At 38.2% G+C, this 25,492-nt stretch overlaps 1 protein-coding gene across 1 annotated transcript; it reads left to right on the top strand.

Annotated features, from left to right (window-relative positions):
* The first annotated feature begins 17,990 nt into the window (after positions 1 to 17,990).
* LOC107819287 (putative magnesium transporter NIPA6) lies at positions 17,991 to 24,765 on the top strand. Its single transcript, XM_016645385.2, has 9 exons — positions 17,991 to 18,511; positions 20,642 to 20,698; positions 20,790 to 20,880; positions 20,963 to 21,123; positions 21,214 to 21,341; positions 23,146 to 23,283; positions 23,498 to 23,590; positions 23,678 to 23,795; positions 24,227 to 24,765. The coding sequence occupies exons 1-9, from the start codon at positions 18,391 to 18,393 to the stop codon at positions 24,352 to 24,354; spliced, it is 1,035 nt and encodes a 344-aa protein (XP_016500871.1). The 5' UTR covers positions 17,991 to 18,390; the 3' UTR covers positions 24,355 to 24,765.
* Positions 24,766 to 25,492: the final 727 nt, after the last annotated feature.

Below are 25,492 nucleotides of genomic sequence, written 5' to 3' on the forward strand. Positions count from 1 at the left end.
CAAGGAAAGGCAGTGCTTAGCCTTATGCAATAATGGAGGCAGTGCTTAGCCTCATGCAAAGAATGAATACAGTGCTTAGTCTCATACAAGGAAAGGCAGCGCTTAGCCTTATGCAATGATGAGGACAGTGTTTAGTCCTATGCAGGAAGAGCAACGATTAAATGTGAGAGGGAAAAGTGATTCTTAGCATGACGCATTTTTGTTTGGCGACTTCTGTCGGTGTGAAGATAGTGATCTTGTTGTATGTATATATTTGCAGACGTGTTTGTTATGTCCCTCGTGCCTGCATCCAAAGAAAAATCGTTGGTTCGTGCCTTTGATTCTTCATTTCGCCTTTGCTCCTTGTCTTGATGCCTTGTTTGAGTCACCTTGGGTAACATCTGGCTATTACAAAAAAATGAAATTTTCAAAAATATGCATTTGTGACAAATCATTTATATAAAAATGCAGTTGTTCAAAATATGTGATAATGCATAAAAGCAAATAATTTTGTCGAATTGGTGACTGTGACACGCTTTTGAGACATTGCAACCTCCTCAACTAGGAATTTTGGGGACCCTCCTCAAAATTCTTCCCTAGTTTAAATGCATACTTCTAGCTATATACTTCTTGGTGATCCATAACATACGAGATTTGACGAACTCGAAATCTTTCCTAGTTTCTGACCATAGGGGGAATGAAAATTTTATTATGATGTGACCAAACCCACAGGGCTTCCTGCGTATCCCCTCTTAAATGGGAATCAGGTCAAGTGTAGTTCAGGTTACATCAAATAGAAAGTGAAAACATAATCTTAAACGTAATATCTCTTGACTGCATCCGAGTTGATAGGTTTTGGCCATATTTCTCCATCCATTTCTGCAAGTATAAGTGCTCTTCCTGTCACTAATCGGTGAACCATGTAAGGGCCTTGCCAGTTAGGTGAGAATTTCCCTTTTGCTTCATCCTGATGCGGGAAGATCCGTTTCAGAACCAATTGCCTCGATATGAATTGCCTCGATCTAAACTTTTTGTTAAAAGCCCTTGCCATTCTATTCTTGTAGAGCTGACCGTGACACACTGTGCTCATCCTCTTACCATCAATGAGAGCCAGTTGTTCATACCAGTTTCATATCCATTCCGCATCGCTGAGCTCGGCCTCTTGTATGATCCTTAAGGAAGGAATTTCCACTTCGGCAGGGATAACGGCTTCAGTACCATAGACCAGCAAATAGGGAGTTGCCCCAGTTGATGTACAAACTATGGTGCAGTACCCGAGCAAAGCAAATGGTAGCTTCTCGTGCCAAGGAGGTATCTAGATTGCTTGAAGAAATACACGCCGAAACTCCATTGCTTCTGAGTGTGTGTGGCATTTTCTAGGTATTCTCCTTTCTCCAAACACTCCTTGATATCGTGGAACCATGGATTTCCGTCAAACTCTTCTTCAACATGAGCACAATAAGTTGGTTGCTTACGAATCTCTATTGGGATAGGATCAATGAAATTCTTGTCTGGATGTTGTATCATGGAAGACAAGGTGGCTAATGCATCTGCGAATTCATTCTAGATCCTTGGAACATGCTTGAATTCTATCTTTGTGAACCTCTTGATCAACTCTTGTACATAATGCAAGTATGGCAATATTTTAGTGTTCTTGGTGGCCCATTCTCCTAGTACCTGGTGTATCAATAGATCCAAATCTGTGATTACCAGCAACTCCTGAACACTCATGTCGACGGCCAATCTGAGTCCCAAGATGTAGGCCTCATATTCTGCCATGTTATTGGTGTACGGGAACCTGAGCTTTGCGGATACTGGATAATGTTGACTGATTTCTGATACCAAGATAGCCCCAATGCCCACTCCCTTGAAGTTTGTTGCTCCGTCGAAAAACATCCTCCAACCGTCATATGTTTCGGAAATATCTTCATCATGTTACCCAGGACGCAACTAAAAGCTCCGTCCAACACGGACAGATACAGTAGCAAAGGTCTTCCTGGCTCTGGCGGGACCAACACGGGCGTCTTAGACAAGTACTCCTTGATTTTGTCGAAAGCCTTTTGACATTTTTCGGTCTAGCTCATCGCAACATCTTTCCTAAGCATCTTGAAGATTGGCTCACATATCACTGTTAATTGTGCTATAAAACGGCTGATATAATTAAGGCATCCTAGAAAACTCATCACATCCTTCTTGTTCTTTGGCAGTGACAAGTCCTGAATAACTTTGATTTTCGACGGGTCTAGCTCAATACTACAGCGGCTGATAATGAAACCTAGAAACTTCCCAGCAGGGACTCCGAAGGTGCATTTTGCAGGGTTCAACTTCAAATTGTGTTTTCAAAGTCAGTTGAAAAACCTCTTCAGGTTTGCTATGTGATCTGAACTCCTTTTAGATTTGATGATAACATCATCCACGTACACCTATATTTCCTTATGTATCATGTCGTGGAAAAGAGTCGCCATGGCCCTCATGTAGGTGGCCCCAGCATTCTTCAAACCGAATGGCATCATTTTGTAACAATATATCCCCCATGGTGTGATAAAGGCTATCTTTTTGGCGTCCTTTTCGTCCATACAAATCTGGTGGTATACTGTGAAGCAATCCACAAAGGATTGGAGTTCATGCTTGGCGCAGTTGTCGATCAGTATGTGTATGTTGGGCAACGGAAAATCATCTTTAGGACTTGCTCTGTTCAGATCTCGATAGTCAACACACACTTTGACTTTCCCATCTTTCTTCGGAACTGACACAATGTTGGCTAACCAGGTTGAGTATTCAACCACTCGAAGGACCCCAGCTTTGATTTGCTTGGTAACCTCCTCCTTTATCTTCAGACTCATATCTGGCTTAAATTTTCTAAGCTACTACTTTACCGACGGACACATGGGGTTGGTAGGTAGCTTGTGAGCTACTATGGATGTGCTTAACCCAGTCATGTCATCGTAGTACCATGCAAAAATATCCTCATATTCCTTTAGAAACCTGATGTATTCTTCCTTCTCTGACGGTGATAGATGAATACTTATGCGAGTTTCTTTGACTGTTTCAGAATCCCCAAAGTTAATTGTCTCAGTTTCCTCCAAGTTGAACTTTGGTTTGTTCTCAAAATTCTCTACTTCTTTGACAATTTCCTTAGGTATTATATCATCTTCCAAATCTTTCGAATCACTTTCTTGATGTTGCGTTGTCTCATTACATGTCACAGTCGTAGGTTAATTAGGATATGTAATAATTACGCTGAAAAGAATGTAGAAAGATAATAATAAATACGAAAAACTATGATGCATTAATAAAGCTTAAAATTGTCAACAAGTACGACTCGGTGGCTCGAGTAATTATTTCAAAACAAAACACTGAAAATGTCTTAAATGCTAAAAAGAAAAATTAAAAATAAGTCATGCTAATTCTGACAGGCTACCCAGGTACTCGGAGAACCCGGGACGGTGCAACGGTCCAGTTCTTGAGAACAGCTCCTTCTCATATTATCTGAATAGTAAGGTCTTCCTCCTCTAAAATTGCACTGCAATCCATGTCTTCATCGTTCAGAAATAGCTTTCTCATACCGGCCAAAATCTCGTCTTCCTCGGATCCCCAAATCATGTCAGTCTAGTGGAATGTCTATTGCAGCGGTGGTATGGGTTGTTCTAGCAGATAGTAATCGGTGCGCCATGGCGGTGTCCAATCCTGGTACTCTTGCATGGTATATTCATATCTGAGCCCAAAGGTTGTGCCATGATACTGCGGTCGTATGGGTTCTGTGATCCTCTGAAGCTCTCGACCAAGACCCTTTCCTGGTTCATATCCCAACCACATCAATATGCTTTCTATCTTATTGATCCACCATCGATCCTTCTCAATTGTGTTTACTCACTCAATGCGGTGGTATGTTTCTCCTCCCAATTTCCTCTTGTTTTCGATGACTAGCAGGTCGGGCCCATCTGTAGATCAAGGTTGATTTATCCGATAGTGGCTCTCTAAGATCCATCGAACGCTTTCACATTCATGCTCCCTATCCGTATCCCATGCATGCCTTTACCTAATCTTTTCAGAGTAGTCAACGGACATATGTTCAGGCTCGAACCTCCATCTATCAAGACCCTGGCAATAAACTTGCCTTTAAATCGCATAGTGATGTGCAATGCTTTGTTGTGGCTCAATCCTTCTGGCGGTACCTCATCTTCGTGGAAAGTAATTTTATGACTCTCCAGTACCTGTTCGACCGTGTTAGCCATCCCCTCGCTAGTGATACCGGCGGGCATATAAGCTTCGCTTAACACCTTCATCAAGGCATTCTTGTGCGCGTCTAAATTTTGCAACAGTGACAAAATGGATATCTAGGCGGGAGTCTTGTTCAGGTGATCAACAACAGAGTATTCTCTCATATGTACCTTCCTCCAAAGGTCATCAGTGCTCGTCTCAATGACAGGTGGCTTAGATGCAACTTCTTTGCTTGTTCCCCAAGATTCTTAGGTGTATAAACTCTGCCAGTTCTAGTCATACCTTGTGCAGCACCTGTCTCTTCCATATCGTCTTTTCCTTTTCTTCTTGCCTCCGTAACATAATCACATGGGACGGCATCGGACTTATAAAATAGTGTGGGAGCTACCATCACAGTGAAAGGCGTAGCTACCTCGTCCTTAAATAGTGCCTGGGTTTGTACCACAATCAGAGAGAGGGTGACAGGAGATGTTTTGGGAGTATCCCCCTCTCGAATAAGTCCAATGGATCCCTCCCAATCCCATTCCTCATCAGTTTCTATCGCATTCACTCCCTCACCTCTATGATCCGTGAGAGGGTTATTACAGACATTTAGTGTGGCTTCCTTTAACTGTATAACCTTGGTGTTGATCAGTATCTAAATCTTGTCCTATAACATGCAGCATTCTTCAATGGTATGAACCTTCATGCCTCAGTGATAGGCACAAGTTTTGTTGGGGTTAACCCACTGGGAAGGGTTCTCAACAGCAACAACAGGAATAAGGGTGACATAACTAGCGACCTTCAATCTCTCATACAGTTGGGCAATGGGTTCAGCGATTGGGGTGTATTGTCTGGGAGCTCTGCGGTCAAAGTTTGGTCGTGGCTTTGGGTAGTTTTGGCGGGCGGGTGGAGGTGAATAGAAATATGCAGGTTGGGTGTTATATGTATGGTAGGTGGTGGCGGGGTATTGGTATTTTGGAGGTGAGGGTTGATATGTGGGTGTATGTGTTTGGTATGTAAGGGGAGACTTAGGGCCCTGGGCCACCATCACGGCACCCACTTCCTTCTTCTTCGAAATGCCCCCTGATTGCATGGCTTTGTTTGTGGCTGGCAGTGCCTCAAAATTAGTCACTATCCCGTTGTTGATTCGTTATTCTATCCTTTCTCCTAACTTGATGATGTCTGAGAACTTATGATTCTCAATAACCATCAGCCTTTCATAGTACTGTGGATCTTGAGCTCTAACAAAGAACTTGTTCATTTGTTCTTCTTCAAGTGGTGGCCTTACCTTGGCGGCCTCTGATCTCCAACGAGTAGCATACTTGCGAAAGGTTTATGTCGGCTTCTTCTTGAGGTTTTGAATATAGAAAACATTTGGCGTGTTCCTCTATTTTGAACCTGAATCTGTCCATAAAATTTGATGTCATGCTCACCCAATTCGCCCACTTCTTCGGATTCTGACTGATATACCAAGATAAGGCGTCTCTTGTAAGATTTCGCATGAACAGTTTCATGCGGATTTGTTCATTTTTACCCACTCCTGCAAGCTTGTCACAGTAAGTTCTCATATGCACCTTTGGATTACCAGTGCCATCAACCATCTCAAACTTAGGAGGTTTGTAACTTCCGATAGTTCTACATATGGCTGGATACACAAATCTTCATAGTTTAAAACTTCAACACTCTAGACTCTCCCTGTCAATTTCTTGAGTTCTTCTGCCATGTTTCGAATGCGCAGGTCCTTCCTATGTCAGCTCAGGTATGTATAAGGTTTGTTGCGGGGTATGGGGTAAGGTTTCCATGTATATCGGGCTGCCTTGATGAGTTCCTAGAACTTGGGTATATGGATGATCATTGATTGAGGTTTGAGGGGGATCAGGGGTAGGTTGTGATCTGTTTTAAGGTGTGTGATAAATTGTGGTTTGCGAATATTGGGTCGGGTGATGGTGGTGTTGTTAAGTGGTTTGCACTGGTGGTGGGTTAAGGTTTTGGGGAGGTGCAGGATTGTGATATTGGTGTGGTGCAGGAGGATTTAGAGCTATGGGTAGTGAATTTCTGGTTTTGTGTGTTTTGTGGTGGTGTTTGGTTGAGTGTTTGTGTTTTGCTGGTTAATGTCAGGAACATTTAGGGTAAAAGAGAGGTTTTCCAAATTTCGGACTTGCTCAAGATCACCCTACAACTCCAGGATTTTCTGCTCCAAACGTAGGACCAACTCATTCTATCCTGGCGTACTTCTCCCGTCTGAGGTTTCAACATTCTCTGCCATGGTAGCATTGTCTTTTCGAATACCACTTAAATTATCCATCTTCCCTTTGATTTTGCCTTTACTTTTCAGGTCGCTAGGTAGAGGGGGAGGTAGAGGACCTCTGTATCTGGTGTGGTATGCTGATGATGCCAGAATGCATGAACCAATCTTTGGAAATGGGAATAATCAAAGGAAATAAAAACAAAAGGTAATCAAGTCAGTAAGATGAAGTAAAAGACTATTTGCAATATTTAAGCATGTATCACGTAAGGTCATGCAATAATTCACATCCTAATTTTGGGGACCTCATTGTGCCTGAGGTAGGCCTAAGCGACACATAGACTTGGAGAAAATTCATGCCAATGTTTGCCGCATTTCATTAGTGCGAAAATAATCTAAATCAATCTTTCACTAAATCGACAATAATAATAAAGTCACTAATGACACTAAGCCTTATTACATCGAAATATAATCTAATCTAGAAAGCAGTAAAGGACATTATTTTCTAGTCTATTTGGCTGACCCTCTCCATGCTTGGCTCTCTTGATCCCATCAATCATATTTCCCAAATCGCGCATGTCCAGTAGCAAGTAAGCTTTTGCCAGCTTCCCTCCTTCATCATCGTCCATGCCTTGACAATCCCAAAGCCTCTTTCTCATCTTCCCCTCTAGTTCCATCAATCCTTGTTATAGATATTCTAACCTCTCTGTTGACTTATTGGAAATCTTTTTCCATTCTCTTATCGCCTCCATGTTCACTTTATGTTGTTCTAAATGCTTAGCTTCAGACTCGAACACCCTTTTGCGTAGCCTCTTATACTTCACATGTGCTTCGGCCACCTCATTTATGATCCTATCTTTCATATTGACTCCTGGTTTGACGTCCCCAGCTATGTCGTCCTCCAACCATGAGAGATAGTAGTACATATGACCGGCGTGATACCTGTCTGATTCAATAGTCTCTCCTTCCACGATGATCTTTTGGTTCCACATGTGTTGCGCTTCGAACTTGAATGGGATGACATCCCCTTTGAAATCTGCCTTATACTGAACCATATTGGAAACCCGAGGTATGACTTGTTTCATTCCAGCTTGCCTCATTACCCTTATAGGAGCGTAAGGGTAGATGCCTCGCAACCCGAATAGTACTAAGTGAGTAGTTCTTTTGGATCTGATAATGAACTCACTACTGGAAACCATTCAAACATCCAATGCACTTGCTCGTCTGTCAGATTGTTGAAGAAACGCACCCAGCCTATAACATTTCCAGGCTTTTCAAACCTGTCTGGAATGAATGTCATTTTCTTTGGATGATGACTGGCTATGTAGTCATTCAGTGGCCTTCTTAAAAGCTCTTGGTGATAATCACCCCTTTGAAAGTGTTCCAGCAGCCAAACTTGTAGCAAGAGATTACAACCCTCAAAGTGTCCGGACCCATGCTTGCACCGATCTAGAGCACGGTACATCTCAGTTAAGATCATCGGGATGATAGTGTACTTTTGTCCCTCGATACCCTCCATTAAGGTCTTGCCGACCATGGCTAAGCGAGTATGAATTCTCCCCCTTGCATTAGAAAGATCAATAAACCTAAGAAATAGAATATGAAAACATAAACTCGGTAGTGCACCCATCCCAAAGAGGTAATAGCTAGCTCCTCATGATGAAGGCGATATGATTTGCTATGCCCATAACACTCATAGAGAAATTCAAAGGGGATGTATGATTTCCTTAGACAGGCTAGTTCATCATTCTTCTTAAAATTCAACATTTTCAGAAAACTGTGTGGAGTGCGATTCTCTGGACCAGTAGTCCTGGACTATCCCATGGTAACTTGGCGAAAACCCCTATTTCTTCTAGGAGAGGAGTTATTTCTATATTGCCAAATCGAAAAATAGCTCTCTTCTCGTCCCAGAACATGGTAGCAGCCTCAATTAGTTCCTTATTTGATCGAATGTTCAACAAAGATGGCAGACCACCAAGTACTCTCCTCACATAGTTTCTGTCACAGGGCGCAAAGTCTTTCCACCAGTCAATTAGCAAAGGCGTGATATTCTAGACCATACCGAACCTGGGGATTTCGTGCTTCATTTTTGACAAACAAATAAAAGTTAGCCCTTTCCCGCTCCAAATTCGACTATTTATGCAATGATGATCAGCATGTTGACACACTTTCTCCAAGTAATGCACATAATATGATGGTGTCCTTTGGGACTGTGGAAATCACATTGGACTTTGGACAAAGTTCATCTAAGAGGGTTGTTACGTCAATGACGTCTCAATCCGTACTAGGTTTAGCATTATGCATGTATATTTCAAATCATAGTATGGTTTTCTAGAGAGGTCTAGACCGGTACTCTTAAGTGGACAACTTGAGAGGGAAAGACACGGGACCGTCGACTACACCGCTGATGACTAGTCTACCGTAAATAAGCCTTTCCGATTTAAAAGGGTGTTTTCAGGAAAGCGTGGACGCTCATCGAGCTCCGCTATTTTGATAATAAACACGAGTGGAGTATGATGTGGAACATGCTTTATGCATAAATAGTAACACATTGCCATAAAAGTGCATAAAAATAGTAAATGATATGGTAAAGATGAATAGGAGGAAGAAGAGAAAAGAAAAGAAAGACAAAAGAGAGAAGTCGGTTTAATTCATAAAAACGTGCGAGAATTAAATGAAACAAATAAGGGGATAGGGATGGGATAGACATAATATAGCAGTCTTAAACAAAATGAAGGAAATAGAGAGAGGACGTACATGTCATAGCAATAAAGGAAAACAGGGAGGGGATGTTCATGTCATAGCAATTTAGACAAATAAAGGAAAATAAGGGAAGGGATGTGCATGTCATAGCAATTTAAACAAATAAATAAAAGTAAGGGAAGGGATGTACATATCATCAAATAATCCATATAAGTCAACTTCATTATGGTAAGAGCCTAAGTGTAAATCCCCAGCAGAGTCGCCATGTTGTCGCGCCCCGTTTTCTCGCGAAAGCGGGTTTCGATGTGTGACAACACTTTTAAATGGGTATAAAAAGAGAAGAGTCGCCACCTAACGGTTTTAAGGTACGTTAGGGAACCTATTTGCAAATGACTCTGATTAGAACTTGTTCATGTCACCAAAGATCGGGTAAGGGCTCAAATTACCTCAAACAGAAGGTGTTAGGCACTCTTCGAGGTCCACAACTATGGGTCCCGGCCGAAGTTCATACTATGTGGATTATTAGATTATAATTGTCCTATGTGATCATATAAGCGAGGGAAGACAAAGCTTTAGAGGTTACACGGTACAACTCAATTGTTCTAAATTCAACGACTAAGTGTGAACAAATAAAAAGGGGGGGGGGAGTCCTAAGTTTTTTAGCCTAAAGGATCACCCGTGCAACATAAATAATACTTCGCAACTCTCTTAGGGTAGGGGTTGCTCATATTATTCAGCGGGCACAGACTATCTTCTCCTGCTATCCAATTACTATGTTAAAGTTGTTTACCTGAAGCGTTCTAGTTCAATTCTAAACCGCGTCCTATGTGGGCACTACCCGTCCCATGCCTATGGTCCAGGAGGCTTTGGACCTGCTATTTGGGTGGCTCTAGACTTTACTTAGGATGCTCAAAAATGACAAAACTGGCGCTCATTCAAAACATATAAGACTTCACATAAATGCATGAAAAGGCTGAAGTTAACCCCCACACATAAGCAGCAAATGCACGCAACAGATTTAGGCAGTGGACTATTTGAAAGTTAAGAAACATTATAGCCATTAAGTCCTATAGGCATGGTTTCTACACGATTCTGATTTTCAGTATTGTACAGGCAGCATTGCAGCTTTAGGCTAACAGATTTGCAAATTAAGGCATTACAACCCTATAGGCATGAATCTAAATATTGCGCAATGGGGCAGTAAAACAACTTCGAGAGCCCAGAATTGACAACTTCTTATGTGAGTGACAATATCCTATAGGCAGGATTTCTAACAGTTGATAGACTGAATTGACTTTGTAAGATTTTATCCTTATAGGCATGACATCTAGGTATGGTAACACAATAAAGTAACAAAGTAGTTGATTAATTAATTAAGACACTATAGTCGTGATATCCAGGTTAACAGCGTACCAAGACAATAGAAATGACCGATTGATTAATTAAAACCCTATAGACATGGTATCTAAATGAGCGTTAGCAAAATAATATTATTTTATCCTATAGGCATGTTGTCTAAGTGTGCACAATAATAGACATAAAAAACAAGTATGGCGAGTGCTAACATGCTTTAAATAGTGTGCGAGTGAAGTGTGAGTGATTCCTATAGGCATGATTCTATTAGTGTACAGAAATAGAGCATGCTAAACGAAATAACAAATAAGGCATGCTAAACGAAATAGCAAATAAAACACATAGACTCTATATGCATATTTTCTATCCTTTTATTCAAGCATTAGAATACCACAACCCCTTTTTCACTAATTTCCCCATTATCCAGTTTTACAAGCTATTACAGATTATTTTAAAGGCAGAATAGCCTGGTAGGCACATGTACTTGATTGTGCTTGTCATCCCGGTCCCTGTACTCAATGAAGTTTCATCCAGGCACTTATAGTTATTCAAAGTCAGTGTTTTAAACCCCTCTCGTCTTGCGTGTTCTTCAAATCCCTGACATGGATAACACATCAGTGTCCACGTCAGATTTTTTGTAACACATCATTTATTTTAATATTTTTAATTTTTCTTTTTCATTCCACCTTCTTCCTCCCTCACATCTTTATTCTCTATCATTTCCCGCACATTTACCAATACCTTCGAAACAGCCCACAAGTAACAATTTTACAATACATATAATCAAGAGAATAAATTCATTATTTTTTCTGAAATTAACTATATATCTTAAAAATCGTGTAACCATCAACACCTACGGTCCATCTCTGATCACCCTTCATCGAGAAGGCTTCTTCACAGCCAATACTTCACCATAGAACCACCAATCAACCACCAAAAAGAACTTGCTATTTGAAACAAACCAAACGACCATCATCACCAAAAACTTCACCCAAAACTTTTTAAAATGTTTCTACCATAAAATTTAACGGAAACAGATTTCACCGGCGATCTTCTTCCACTATTTTTATTTTTTTTCTTTGCAAAGGCTCATCTTCAAAAGTTGGGGAATAAGGACGCGGGGAAGAAATTTTCCCAAAAATTACTGCCAATTTGGCGGAGGTTTCAGATCTGTGGTGGTGAGGGATGTTACTAGTGGATAAAGACGTGCTGGAGGAGGGCTATGTAGTTGGGAGTTTTAGGTTAAAATGGAGGAGTGGGGATAACGTGAAGAAGGAAGAAGGAAGAAGGAAGAAGGAGAGAGAAAAATAGGGTGGAAGGGGTAGAACGTGGAGGAGTGATGACCTTTCTTTATTTTTTTAATTTATGTTGTTGTATTTTTTTTCTTTTTTTCTTTTTTAATTATTTTTGGTTTAAATACTTATATTCACGCTCCTTATACGCGTGAAATACACGTACTTTGTCCAGTTCAGCCATTAAGTTGCCACATAGACTTGGTCAATGGTCAGAGTTGTTTAAAACACTAATTTTGAATAACTATAAGTGTCTGGATGAAACTTTATTGTATATAGGGACCGGGATGACAAATGAGAACAAGTACAAGTGTCTACCAGGCTATTCTGCCTATTTTAAATAATTACAGGCCCAATACAAATGTAGAATAACCTAATAATACATATGAGCCTTCAAACAGGCTTAGGACTTCATGTGGACAGCAGGCCCAAACTCCAGGTGCAGACAATATACCTTGAAACCTCAATACCAAAGGAATGCCAAACATACTAGGCCCAAACGAATAACTTACTTACCCAAATGGATGCCAAACTTAGCCATACAGGTGACAAACTGCACATAGAATTAATTAAACAGCTTCGAAGCTTTAAACACTTAGTTCTTAAAGTTGTGACTAACAACATTTCTAGCCAATATATATAGACAGGATCATACTAAATTGGAAGGCACACAAAGCATATATGAGGCAAGTTTATGGTTATCATTCCAGAAACAAAGTTTAAAAGCAACAGGGTTATTTCAAACAAAGTTTCAAAATAAAGCATGGTCTAGAACTATCTTAAAGAGCTTTAGGCAGGGGTTTGAACATGAAAATCTAGTAGTGTCATAGATAAGAACCAGTGAGATACAGTCTTAACATGGAAGCTTTAACACGAGAGCCTAATGAGAACAACTAACTTGCAGAGCTTAACATGTGAAATATTCAGGAAAATACAATTTACCACACAAAGGTTTTAAATCTAATAGGTAAGCATTCAGATGAGAAAAGGCTGACTTTCAGGTAAATAAAGTAAGCAGGCGTCATGTAAAGAGGGCAGGGACATTGTCTTAGTCGATATAAAGAGAAGTAAACTAGACATGGATTGGAATTCACCCTAGGAGTCTCAAACGATCAGTGAGTGCACAACATCAAAGCAAAGAACAAGTCTGCTTTGGCATTGCAACAATATTGGCATATAGAATTCATATAATCACAAGTTGATTTTAGGGAAATTGCAGGTATACATGAAAGATTTAGCATAGAAACATTCCAATAGGTTCTGGGCATGCATTAATTTCCTAGGAGATTCTAAGTCATGGATTCATAATAAGCAACAGTCTTGAGTAATCAATTAGACTTAAACGTGAAGATAAGCAATTAATCAAGTTGGACATCTTACAATGGGCATGCATTGAGGCTAGTAATATCAAGGAAGAGCATATTAGGCTAAGCATTTAGACAGTATCATCACATAATTTGTAGTAGAACAACAGGTGATTCATAAGGGATTCAACAGGAAGAAAACAATTCTGGGTAGACGCAATTTCCCAGGGATCCAAACAAAGTGCGATAACATTAATCAGGTTTAATCGTAAACCAAGTAAACATCATGAATCAACTTAGCTAACTATGCGAAAAAATCAGAATTAGAGCAGGCTTGAAGTGGCATAACATTAAACACCCAAAGAAATGCACACAATCATAGAGTAATGAAATTACGAGAGTATAAGATACTAACCAGTTGCGAACAAACTAAACAAAGGACGAAGAACTCAAGAATTTCAAGAATAGCTGCGATTACAGGAAAACGATGAAAACCCAAACCCCCAGTGCTTCAGAGTTCATAGAAGCCTCGAAATGGACTTCGAGCAGTGCTTGCATTGGAGGAGGTTAATGAACATAATCCGGTGGCCTTGGCCTTCAGCCGGCCAAAAACCAAAATCTCATAATAGTATAGGATGAATGGGAGTGGGAGAATAGTGGTAGTAGTAGTCGTAGTAATAGTCGTTCAAACTTAGAGGGGAAGCGGGGAAAAAGGGGTTTATATAGCGATCGATTTTAACAGACAATCATGGAAAACAATCAATTTAAACATATAAAAAGAAAGAAAAGATCTCATGCAATCAGAATCGGTAAAGGAGATGGAGATATCAAACCCTAGTTGGGTTCAACCAACTGTAAATCAAATTAGGAATGCAAGAATCACCTCTTTTCAAGTGTATGTAGACCAAATACCGTCTGAATCCTTGAAGATCGAAGTCAATCAGGCCTCATTTTGAAAGGTAGTTCTTGCTAAAAATAGGGCAAGAACTAAGTAACACCACTGACGTGTACACAATAGCGAAGTATCACAAAAATAGGTAAGTGAATCATGGATTGATTCCATTTTGGGGCCAGATTTGGAGAGGCTTTAAAGATACGGTGGCTAGGGTTCGTAAAGAAGAAGAGGGGAGTAGAGAGAGTGCAAAGGCGGTCGGTTGGGGGAATGGTCTTTAGGGTTTGGTTATGAGGATATAAGGAGAATGGGGGATTTATTATGGGCCGTTGATCATTTAAGATCAACAGCCAAAATCGAATAGGAAACGGGGCGGGTTAAATGGACGGGTCGCGACCGGGTTGGATTAATAGGGTTGTTTGGTTTGGGCTGCTGAGGGTTCAAAGAAGTGGGCTAAGTATTTGGGCCAGCTTTTGGTCCGAAAAAATTGGCTTAGGATTGGGCTAGATTCTAAATACAAGAAATTAAGGAAAAATAATTTAATAAAATAGCTAAATAAATATTAAAAATATTATTTATGAAAATTAATACTTTAAAATAATAAATAAAGGTTATAAAAATATAAAAAGTTATTTTGACCTTGAATAAAATGAAAAAATATAATTAATTGTAAAGTATATGCTATTATTGCAAAAATGCGTAAATAGTTCAAAAATGCAAATGTAATTATATAAAAAGAACTAAAATATTATAAAACACACGCGTGGGTAAAAATAATAAATTATTAAATATTTGAACAATTTAAATGCAAGAAAATCAATTTTGAAGCCTTAAAAAAATTATGAAAAATTATAGAAAATACTTATATGACTCTTGTAAATTGGTGATGATGCAAAAAATAATATTTTAAAAGTATATATGATATTTATAAAAATATGAGGGAAAGATTGGGTATCAACAAAACCCATGAAGGCTTCTTGTTATTCTTCCGAGCAGCACAAAAGACATCGGTTATTCTCTTACGACAATTGAACTCAAAATCTGTAAGAATTGCACTGTTATGGTGGTCCTTCCATGCACACTTAGACCGCACATCAAATGTGTAATGGTAGATGAAAATATTGTTAATATAATACTTAAATAGATAAGAATTATATTAAAACCTTAAATTGATTGAAAATTTATTGTACGAGATCCGGTGAAAAATCAATCCAAGTCGCTTAGGGTGCATCATACAACCGACTAATGGCTTCAGTGATTATTTTTTTAGTCGGATGACTAGGTATGAACCTACAATATATCAATTATATTAAATAAACAAGACTATAACTATTATAATGCAGAAAAAATAAAGAAATAATAAATAAATCTTACCCATTATCCTCAGGCCTGATAATCATCCTATGATAACGATCATACCGCAGTGCATCTGGATTATCGTCCTCATGTGTATCTGAAGCATACATAGAAGGGGAGGCATCTGGCTCAGCGCTACTATCCCGAGGCGAAGTCCTGAAATGCTAGGAGACGCACTTTATGGAGAGGGAGATGAGGTCGCTGATGAAGATGGTTGCGATCTAGCCCCCTGCTGTGATCCAGCTGGATGTAATCTAGATGGCTACGATCCAGCTGGTGGTGAAGCAAATGGAGCAGATGACGAGCGTATCACTACATGGCCCTGTGACTACTGGCCTGGTGTAGCGATGAAAGTATATGCAGGATTATGTGGAAGAATCGGGGTATAGCCCTGTGGTGGAGAATGATAAGAGTACTGTTGAGAAGGCGAATGATAGGTAGTCTGATGCGTATATGGATGTGGTAAAAAAGATGTTTGCCTGGAAGATTGTTGCCGGCCATCTGCAGCAGAGGACTGCAAGTGTGGAGTGGACGGAAGCGAGGGTATATCACTATCCTTAGAATCAATACGCCTTATACCTACCTCATATAATGTAGTGTCATCTAATTCATTTACACTTAGATACTCTAGTGTATGACGTGCTTGGATGTTTTATTCTCGATCAGCTGATTAGTACTTTGCTCGGATACTTTATCAGTGGCTAAATAGAGCTTACCTATGACACCTGGCTTTCTCCGACGAGCTTTCTATCGTAAAGCCAAAGAGATCAATTGAAAATTCAATTATATTCAATTAACCTATGATATGATTTTTATCACTTTATTTAACCTAAAACATGCATCATTCTTGATTTTAACTGGCAAGATGCTCGGACATACTGATGGCCTTAGTAAATTAAATATTGAGTTTTAATGTGTGAGCGATCGAGTCCAAATATCTACATTCAACACACTAGAACACATTTGAAAACAAAATGTATAGTGATGTAAGATGTAGTGTTATATTAAAACTTAAGTTGTAGCAACAACAACATATACTCGGTCAAATATAATATTATATTTTATAATATTAAATATATATAGATTGTAAATAACAATAATCTATAAAAGGTTGATCATGTTTGGCCACTAATACAGACCGACATTGGTCGGTAATTTCATTATTTGTTTTTAAAATTATATTTGTTATGAAAAAAAAACAGACACTGGGCAGGAAAAAGCAAATTAAAAATACTGACTGATATTGATCGGTATTCAGGAATTTTTTTTACTTAATTTTTTTTTCAAACGACGCAAGTAAGTCTGACCATGGATTGGTCAAATATTGACTAGAACCAATTTCTAGTAGTGGCACACTTAGGATTATATTATCGGTTCTATAATTTCCAATAACACAAGTACAAGTTAACTTTGTTCATTAAGACAAAAGCATATTGGAAAAAAATCATCTAGTATTCTTTGTTTATAGTGAAATTTTAATCATGATCTCCAAAGTTTGTACCCGTTTTATAGTATGAGCTCTAAAATTTATATACACTCAATTGATTACTAGGTTACACCAATAAATATCTTAGAATATTTCTTGACTGGTGCTTTCTCTTGTTTCGGGCTATTGTCACACAAGGGACCTTTATCAGTTAAGGTTAAAGCTTTGATTTTTTACATGACTTTCAACTCTCCCCCTTCTAGAAAAGAAAAAAATGAAATTAAAAAGAAGAAACTGTGCCAAAAGAAAGGAACTAGAGAAAATAAGCCACTAAGTTTAAGAAAAAAATTTAGATTTTTTTTGAAATTTGAATCTTAAACAAATTATTATATTTTGCGTATAGAATTACGATAATAAAAAAAATGGAATATTAAAGTTAAATTATTTATAAATATAAAAAAATATGATTCTTTCTGAAACAAATTAAAAAAGAAGTATAGTATGATTTGTCTTATAGATTTATTAATGCATCCATAAACACTAGGGCTGCTTATCGGACGGATCGAGCGATTATTTACTCTTAACGGTTCAGCTTATCGGTTATCGATTTTTAAATGCATTAATTTGCTAGCCTCCCGATAAGATACCATGCGAATTGGTATCGGTTTAGCTTATCGGGCGGTTTATCGGCATATCTGAATCTGTATTACACAAGCCTATTTTGATCTTTCGTGTTACTAGTAAATACCAGCAAAAAGCCAGTTTACTTGCGCATTTTGTCATTCTTTAGTTGTCTAAAGGCACCTGGTTCAGTGATTGAATTTTTTACGTTACTTTATTTTGGCTTGTGCATTTTGTAGGTTGCCTTCAAAATCAAAGAATTCCACCCAAACATCAACAATAATGGTTGCCTTACTGAATCCAAGATAAAGTATTGAACACTTCTTGGCTTTCTAAAGCTTTTGCTTTATGCATGCATTTTGGTGATGATTATAATGGGAATTAATATACATATGGATAAAAATATATAAATATAAAAATTCTTAACGGGTTAACCGTTTATCCGATAAGAAAATTGAATAATTCGTCCCCAAACTGATAAGACGTTAATAATAAAATTTCAATCCGTTTAACGCTAGTTAATCCGATAACCCGATACTAATCTTCACAGTTAGTTTTCGGTTTCGGTTTGGTTCAAATAAACCCAAAACTCAACGAATAAAGACATGACAAGATTATGCTTCTTGGAACCACAATTCACTCTCCTCCCTTAAATCTCCATCCTTACACAAGAAGCAAAAAACAAACGTATAAATTGTCTTCTTTCTCCTTAACTAACCATCACTCTCCATAACGAGCTGAGACTGTTAGCTCAAACCCCCTTTTCTCCAATTTGCTCCCATACCCATTTCCTTAAATGAGTAAAGATATAAGAGCTTTTAAGTATTTCAAACTTCTTTTCACCAATCTACTCAAGAACCCTTTTCTTGCGTTGCTATTTTAGCCTTTCTTTATTAGTGTAATCTTGTTGAGTATATTAAAGGAAACCTTTTTGGGTGTTGAAATTTCTGTTCTTGGAAAATTCAGATGAGAATTAAATTCCAGAATAAAGCTTTAGAAATAATATTGGGATCATCATGTACAGTGCTAATTTGACTGGTTTTATATTGGCTGTGGTGTCTAGCGCGTTTATTGGATCAAGTTTCATTATCAAGAAGAAGGGTCTTCAGAAGGCCGGCTCCTCTGGAACTCGAGCCAGTGAGTAATCGAATTTCTTAAGTTTCTTGATGTTAAAAGTACTTCTAGGTCTAATTGTCACACATTTTATTTTCTTTTTTGTTGATTTTGAACTTTGTCAATGCTTTCTGGATTCATGGAGTTTTAGTTGTGTGATAAATAGGTGATTGCTAAAAAAGTTCAGCAACTTAGTGTTTGAGGAGATATTTTGCTAAAAGTTGTTTGGTCTCTCTCTCTCTCTCTCTCTCTCTCTCTCTCTCTCTCTATATATATATATATATATATATGTGTGTGTGTGTGTGTGTGTGTGTGTGTGTGTGTGTGTGTGTGTGTGTAAGAAGACTAAAAAGTGCCGCCCGATGCACTAAGTTCCCACTATGCACCGGTCCGTGGAAGGGCTGGACCACATTGAGTCTGATGTATGCAGCCTTAGGAAGACTAAACCTTCGTTGAAATAATATCACAGGAAGCTGTCACAAAAACCCTACAAAATCTCAACCAATGATGCAAATTTAGCTAAGCACAAAATGTAATGGAAGTAAATGATCTATATAGGTGATACCATCTAATTGGGACTACATTTAAAAACTTTCTCTTACTTGTTAGTGTCAGAGGGAAGTGTGAAATTTTGAGAATATCTAGTTTTAGAAAATTCATAAGTTTGCTAAATTTTTTTTTTTTTTTTTTTAATATTGAAATGAAATGGTTACTATTATATATAAGATATTGAGGATTCATATAGTTGACACCAGCTATTATAGGATTGAGTCAGAGTTGGTTGGTTGATTGATTGATTTAAATTTCTAACCATTTTACGGCATTACCATCAGCCAAGAGGCAGCGTGATTAAAGTTTACGGGATATATCAGATGCTGTTTCTGGACTGATGGAATGAGTGATTATGCTTGATGACTATATTGTTGTTTGTCCTTACTTTGAAATATGAAGTGGTAACAGACTGATGATGTTGGGGTCTTTTATAGTGGTTTGGTGGTACATGCTTATCAGATGCCCCCATATTAGTTTTTCGGGTGAAGCACAAGTTCTTCACCTGGAAATTCTTTATTTTCTCTCTGCTTAAGTACAGTTTAAGGCTACTTTTTTCTTGATAGCTAAAGTAAGAAGTTTAAGGCTATATTATGATCTGTTGATACACGATGATATAGGTATTCGACTGTTAAATAAGATCAGTAGTGTAATGCTTGCGGCAAGTATAGAGTTACGGTGAGTATCACTGTTACATAATGACTGCTTATTCAAGGTGCTGGATCTTTTCAAAGCAGTTATCTGAGTGGGGTAAGGGCACACTTGTTCAGAAACATAACAAATGGAATTGGCACTTCTCTCCGAATGTTTGTATATTTCTGGGGAAAAGTGAGTACCAAGTTACTTAATTTGGAATTGACACTTTGCACATATCATTTAAGTAGTCTTTGAATAGACTTGGTGAAGTTTGAAAAAGAGTTCATATTCTTCAGAACTTTGACCATTCAGCTGCGGTTGAGTATTCGTGGAGGTTATCTAGGACTAATGACAATGCTTTAGCAATTGGAGTGGCTCAAGCAGCACCTGTTTAAACTTAGCACCTGTAATACTTGGATTGTGCTGGTGGAATGGGGTCAGCTCGATGAGTGTGCTTTTTTCCATTATGCTTGTAGTCCATTAAATGGTTGTTCTTGGTATTCCGAATCATATGATCTGTCATCTTCTAATATTCCCCACATTGTCGGAATACACTAGGTACGTTGTTGTCGTTGTCGTTGTTGTTGTTGTTGTTGTTGTTGTTGTTGTTGTTGTTGTTGTTGTCATATTCTAATATAGGCAAACTGCTGTAGTAGGAAGTACTAATTATGTATGTTACAGAACAAGAAATGAGCTAAAAACATAATATGTGAATCTTGACTTTAATAGCTGATGGGTGTGATAGATCATACTTCACTGTAACAAGCTGTTTTTCCTTGAAGCTGTAATTTATCAGCTAGTTTCCTCATTACAAATAGATACATCATGCACATCATTTATAAAGTTTATATATTGAAGATGCTTTTCCGTATCAACACTAAATAAAAGTTAATTTAAAAGCTGATGATTTGAAATCTGTTGTTGCTTGCTCTATCTATTTGATAATGAGATATTTGTTTCTTGCTGAAGGCTCGGGCGGATATGGTTATCTACGGGAGCCTCTTTGGTGGATTGGGATGATTACTAGTAAGTCTTGAATTGCTCCTTGTTTTTTAGAGAATATGTCCTGAATTTGTTATTCTAATATTGAGCGCAACATGCACCATAATCCTTGCAGTGATTGTTGGAGAATTTGCAAATTTCGTGGCTTATATTTATGCGCCAGCAGTTCTTGTGACCCCCCTTGGAGCTTTAAGTATAATTGTTAGGTAAATCTGTTACTCGACTTTATTGTTTTCTGGACAATTGCTTATTCGATTTTCTTCCATATAATTTGGTGCTTTGCTTCAGTGCTGTTCTAGCACATTTCTTACTGAAGGAAAAGTTGAAGAAACTGGGAGTATTAGGATGTGTTCTATGTATAGTGGGTTCTACCGTCATAGTTCTTCATGCACCTGGTGAACATGATCTTAATTCAGTGGATGAGATATGGGCATTAGCTACACAACCAGGTAGGCCTGTGCTGTATTTCCTTGAATATCATCTGATTTCCTTGCTGATGTGTAGTTCTTTTAGTTGATGTTTCACTCTTTGTTTTGCAGCTTTTCTTTTGTACACTGCCTCAGCAGTTGCAATAACATTGGTACTAGTCTTGTATTGTGAGCCTCGCTATGGTCAGACAAATATTATGGTCTATATAGGTGTTTGCTCCATCTTTGGGTCCTTGACGGTTAGTGTCTCTATTGTACAGTTGAATGTTGATAACTAACACTTTATGAACTGACTCCTCTCCTATTCTTCTAATTCATTTCTCCTATTGTGCTCTAATCTTCTCCCCTTGCTATTTCTCCCTTCTGGTGCTAATAACCCAAGTCAATTCGCGAGGTATTTTAAATTTGCCACTGAGATACACACGAAATACATATAGGATATTCATAGTACCATCATACTTGCTGACGATTGATGAACTGACCGGATTAACCAACCATCAATCTTGGTATTAGAGTTTAGGTTCCAATTCATTGCACTGTTACATTTCCTGTCCATATATTTTAAATAAAATACTCATTCGCCTACCCTCCACAAATAGCATTATCTTCAAGATTCAACCAACATTTCTTCATCATTCAAATAGAAGCGCCATAGTAAGGCATGATTGTTCAATCTTTTCATCTCTCTTGGAAGTTGGAAACATTAATTAGGTATATTCAAGCCACCACAATGGATGTGTTTGGTACGAAAGAAAACATTTTCTGAAAAATTATTTTCAATTTTCCCATGTTTGGCTGGCTTGAATGCTTTGGAAAACATTTTTCTCATGAACTCATTTTCCTTCAATTGGAGGAAACTGACTTCCCTACCAAAAGAAGGGAAAATATTTTTCAAAACTCTTTTTCAACCTTCCCCACCTTATTTCTCATCCCCACCAACCCCCCATCTCCCCTCAACCCCACCCACCTCCCAACCCCACACCCATCCCCCCCCCCCACACAACCCCACCCCCACCCCTACAACCACGAACCCCTACCCTTACCCTCACCACTGCCACTCCGGCCCCTATACTGTGACCTACCACCCTTCTCTGCCATTACCCATTTCGTCTCCCATAGTGTTTGCTTAAATTATATATTTTCCAAAAAAATATTTTCTGCTACCTAACCAAACACCAGAAAATAAGTAAGAAAACTACTTTTTTTCCAAGGAAAACATTTTCCTTCATACCAAACACACCCTATACCACTACAAGTGGGAATTCTATCCGAGAATCATCCCCTGATGCTTCCAGCAAGGATGTGTTCCATTTCGTAAAATTGGGTCTTTCCAAGTGGTACCAGCTGCTCACTCGTTTTGGATTCGAGTATTCTTCAACCAGAGGAAAATGATGAAACTCTATAAAAAAACTGCAATATCATTATCTTTTATGTTTAATTATTTTTTTAAGGTTTAAAACAGAATAAAGATAACCTTATTGTTTATGAAGCTTAACTCTTTATCGTCTGAATTGTCTCTAACTAATAGTCGTATCTATTAGTTAGTGATAATCATATAATTTAGTTTTATCTACTCTTAACTTGTTAGTTTGAGATAGAATTAGTTTTAAGATCTTTAAACAAATAGTGAATAACACTTCACTTGATGAGTAACAATTTATGATTGATTCCTCTCTTGTTCTTCTCTCATTTCTCTTACTTCTTCTGTCCTTCTCCCTTCTCCTTTCTGGTGCTAAATCAGGCGGTCTATTTAAAATGGAGAGAAAAGGCATGACATAATAACAACAGGTCCATTCTACATCATCGCAATTTACCTACATTTAAGTATTTATTATTCATTGAGCTAATATTGCAGCCCCCCTATGCAAAACTGTGTAACTTAGATAGAATGCTTGTGTCTCCAATGAAACCGGATAAAATTTATCCTCATGAAAAATAAAGAAACTATAGGTTTAACATTACTGATCCTTCTCAGTTTCTCAGAAGTACAATTGATAAAAATTGCATGTAGCATTCTTTTTAAGCTCGTTTGTTCTATTGTAGGTTATGAGCATCAAAGCTATCGGTATAGCAATAAAGCTTACATTGGAGGGTTCAAGCCAAGTTGCACATCTTCAAACTTGGGTGTTTGTGATGGTTGCTGTTACATGTATAATTACTCAACTAAATTACTTAAATAAGGTAGACTTCTACTTTCCGTTGTAATATCTAATTATAGTTTAAGCATGAGAGTACGGTTTTGATTGAAAACAGTAATGGATTGACACTCATTGAAGTTGTTCAAATGCATGGGCTAATATTTACAAGGATTACTGTGGAAAGTACATGGCATTGCATTTCGGGCTAAGCTTGGCTTGGACTTGTAACATAAAATGCCTGAATTTGGCTCTTGCAGGCATTGGACACATTTAACACAGCCGTGGTTTCTCCAATATATTATGCCATGTTCACATCGCTTACAATTTTAGCCAGTGCCATAATGTTTAAGGTATTTCTGAAAGTGAATGTTTGGGATGCATGGGGAAAATCACTCGTTTTTGTTTCTAATATCATTCTCTTTTTTGTGATGTTTCAGGATTGGTCTGGTCAGAGTGCTAGCGACATAGTTTCAGTGCTTTGTGGCTTTTTAACTGTGCTCTCAGGTACTATGGTTCTTCATAGTACAAGAGATCCAGCTCCTCCTCCTAATACAGGTATTTACATGGTTTAGAGCGTGATAGTCTGTTGATGTGCAGAGAAAATATTTTTCTGCTTTTTCATTTACTGGTTCTCGTAATAAAAAATTATTCTCCAAATAGTAATAGGCGTGGACAAACTTGTCTCCCTTACGAGACTCTTTTATATACAATGACACTCATTGTTGCTAGGGAGCTCAGAGTACTAGTGTAGAATGAATTCATTTGGCTTTTTGTTTTGAATAGCCTCTCTTTCCATGGGAAATGGACGTAGTTTTTTCTATTTTATGAGATGATCTGGAGATGGTACAGCTTCGTTTTGGATTGGATGAGTCTGTAGGGTGAAGTATTGGTAGAAGAAGACGAGTAGCCAGATATTGTGAAATTATATATTTTTTCTTTGCTGAAGTTATTGGAGTAGTTTAAATTTATTCATTTATTTCCTGCAGATATGTACACGCAACTTTCCCCTCAAATATCATGGTTGGTACATGCCAACGGAGAAATATGGAAGCAGAAAGAGGATGGTTTGCATTCAGAATTTGTTGCAATAATCAGGCAGGATCATTTCAAGTAGGGGCCAAAAAGGAACTTAAATGGTGGGTTGGAGGCACTTTTCGATGGCTGTTCATTTTCCGTCCAAACAAACTTTATCATGCCAGATTTTGGATCTTCCGATCAGCTTGAGGTCAGATGTCTGATATCTGTTTATTATTCTTGTCCATTACTAAACTCATTTTTTTGGGCCTAGATTGTAGATTTCTGAGTTTGGTGGGCACCGCACCTAGTTATAGTATAGCAGTATTATATGATTGATGGTAGTATTTAGTCAATAGCAATGATCTGTTCGTGAGCAAGGCAATGGTAGCTCGAACTTGACATTTTTCTGTTGCTTCTCATTGTGTACAACTCGTGAAATGAACATATATATAGTATAGAAAGAAGCTAGGGTTCCATTTGTTTACTTCATTGCACAGGCATTTTCAAATTTCGTACTGTACTATTATTTTTATTCTTTTGACAAGAGTGGGTTGCTCTAGTGGTGAACACCCTCCACTTCCAATCAAGAGGTTGTGTGTTCGAGTCACCCCAAGAGCAAAGTGGGGAGTTCTTGGAGGGAGGGAGCCGAGGGTCTATCGGAAACAGTCTCTCTACCCTATGGTAGGGGTAAGGTTTGCGTACAATCTACCCTCTATAGACTCCACTAGTGGGATTATACTGGGTTGTTGTACTATTATTTTTATTCTAAATTTACTTTGATGGACTATTTGACTGTTAAGCAACAAATGTGACAAAACAAAAGGAATGACTTATAAGAAGATACATTTGGTCTTGGTGAGGTAACCAGGTCCATGACTTGAAAACAAGCAGTGATGATGTAACAACAAAACCAAAAATATATAACCAAAATTATTTTATTTTGCTGATAAGTCGTAAACAATTAGTTATTGTGCAATTTACTCTAATAACCCCTCTAATATGAGGAAGCACGCTGATCTTAATTCAGTTGTAAAAGTAGGAGCATTAGCTACACATCCCGGGCATACTGATGTCCAATATGTCCTTGAATATCATTCTGACTTTCCTCGTTCATTTTTCAAAGGGATTTCAAATGGGCGGGTTGGGTCGATTTTGAACGGGTCAAAACGGGTTGAGTCAATTATTGGGTGGGTCATTTAAGTTACTTGGGCTAAGATGGGCTGGATCAAGATGGG

The sequence above is a fragment of the Nicotiana tabacum genome, chromosome 12, assembly GCF_000715075.1.
Source record: "Nicotiana tabacum cultivar K326 chromosome 12, ASM71507v2, whole genome shotgun sequence".
Lineage (NCBI taxonomy): Eukaryota > Viridiplantae > Streptophyta > Magnoliopsida > Solanales > Solanaceae > Nicotiana > Nicotiana tabacum.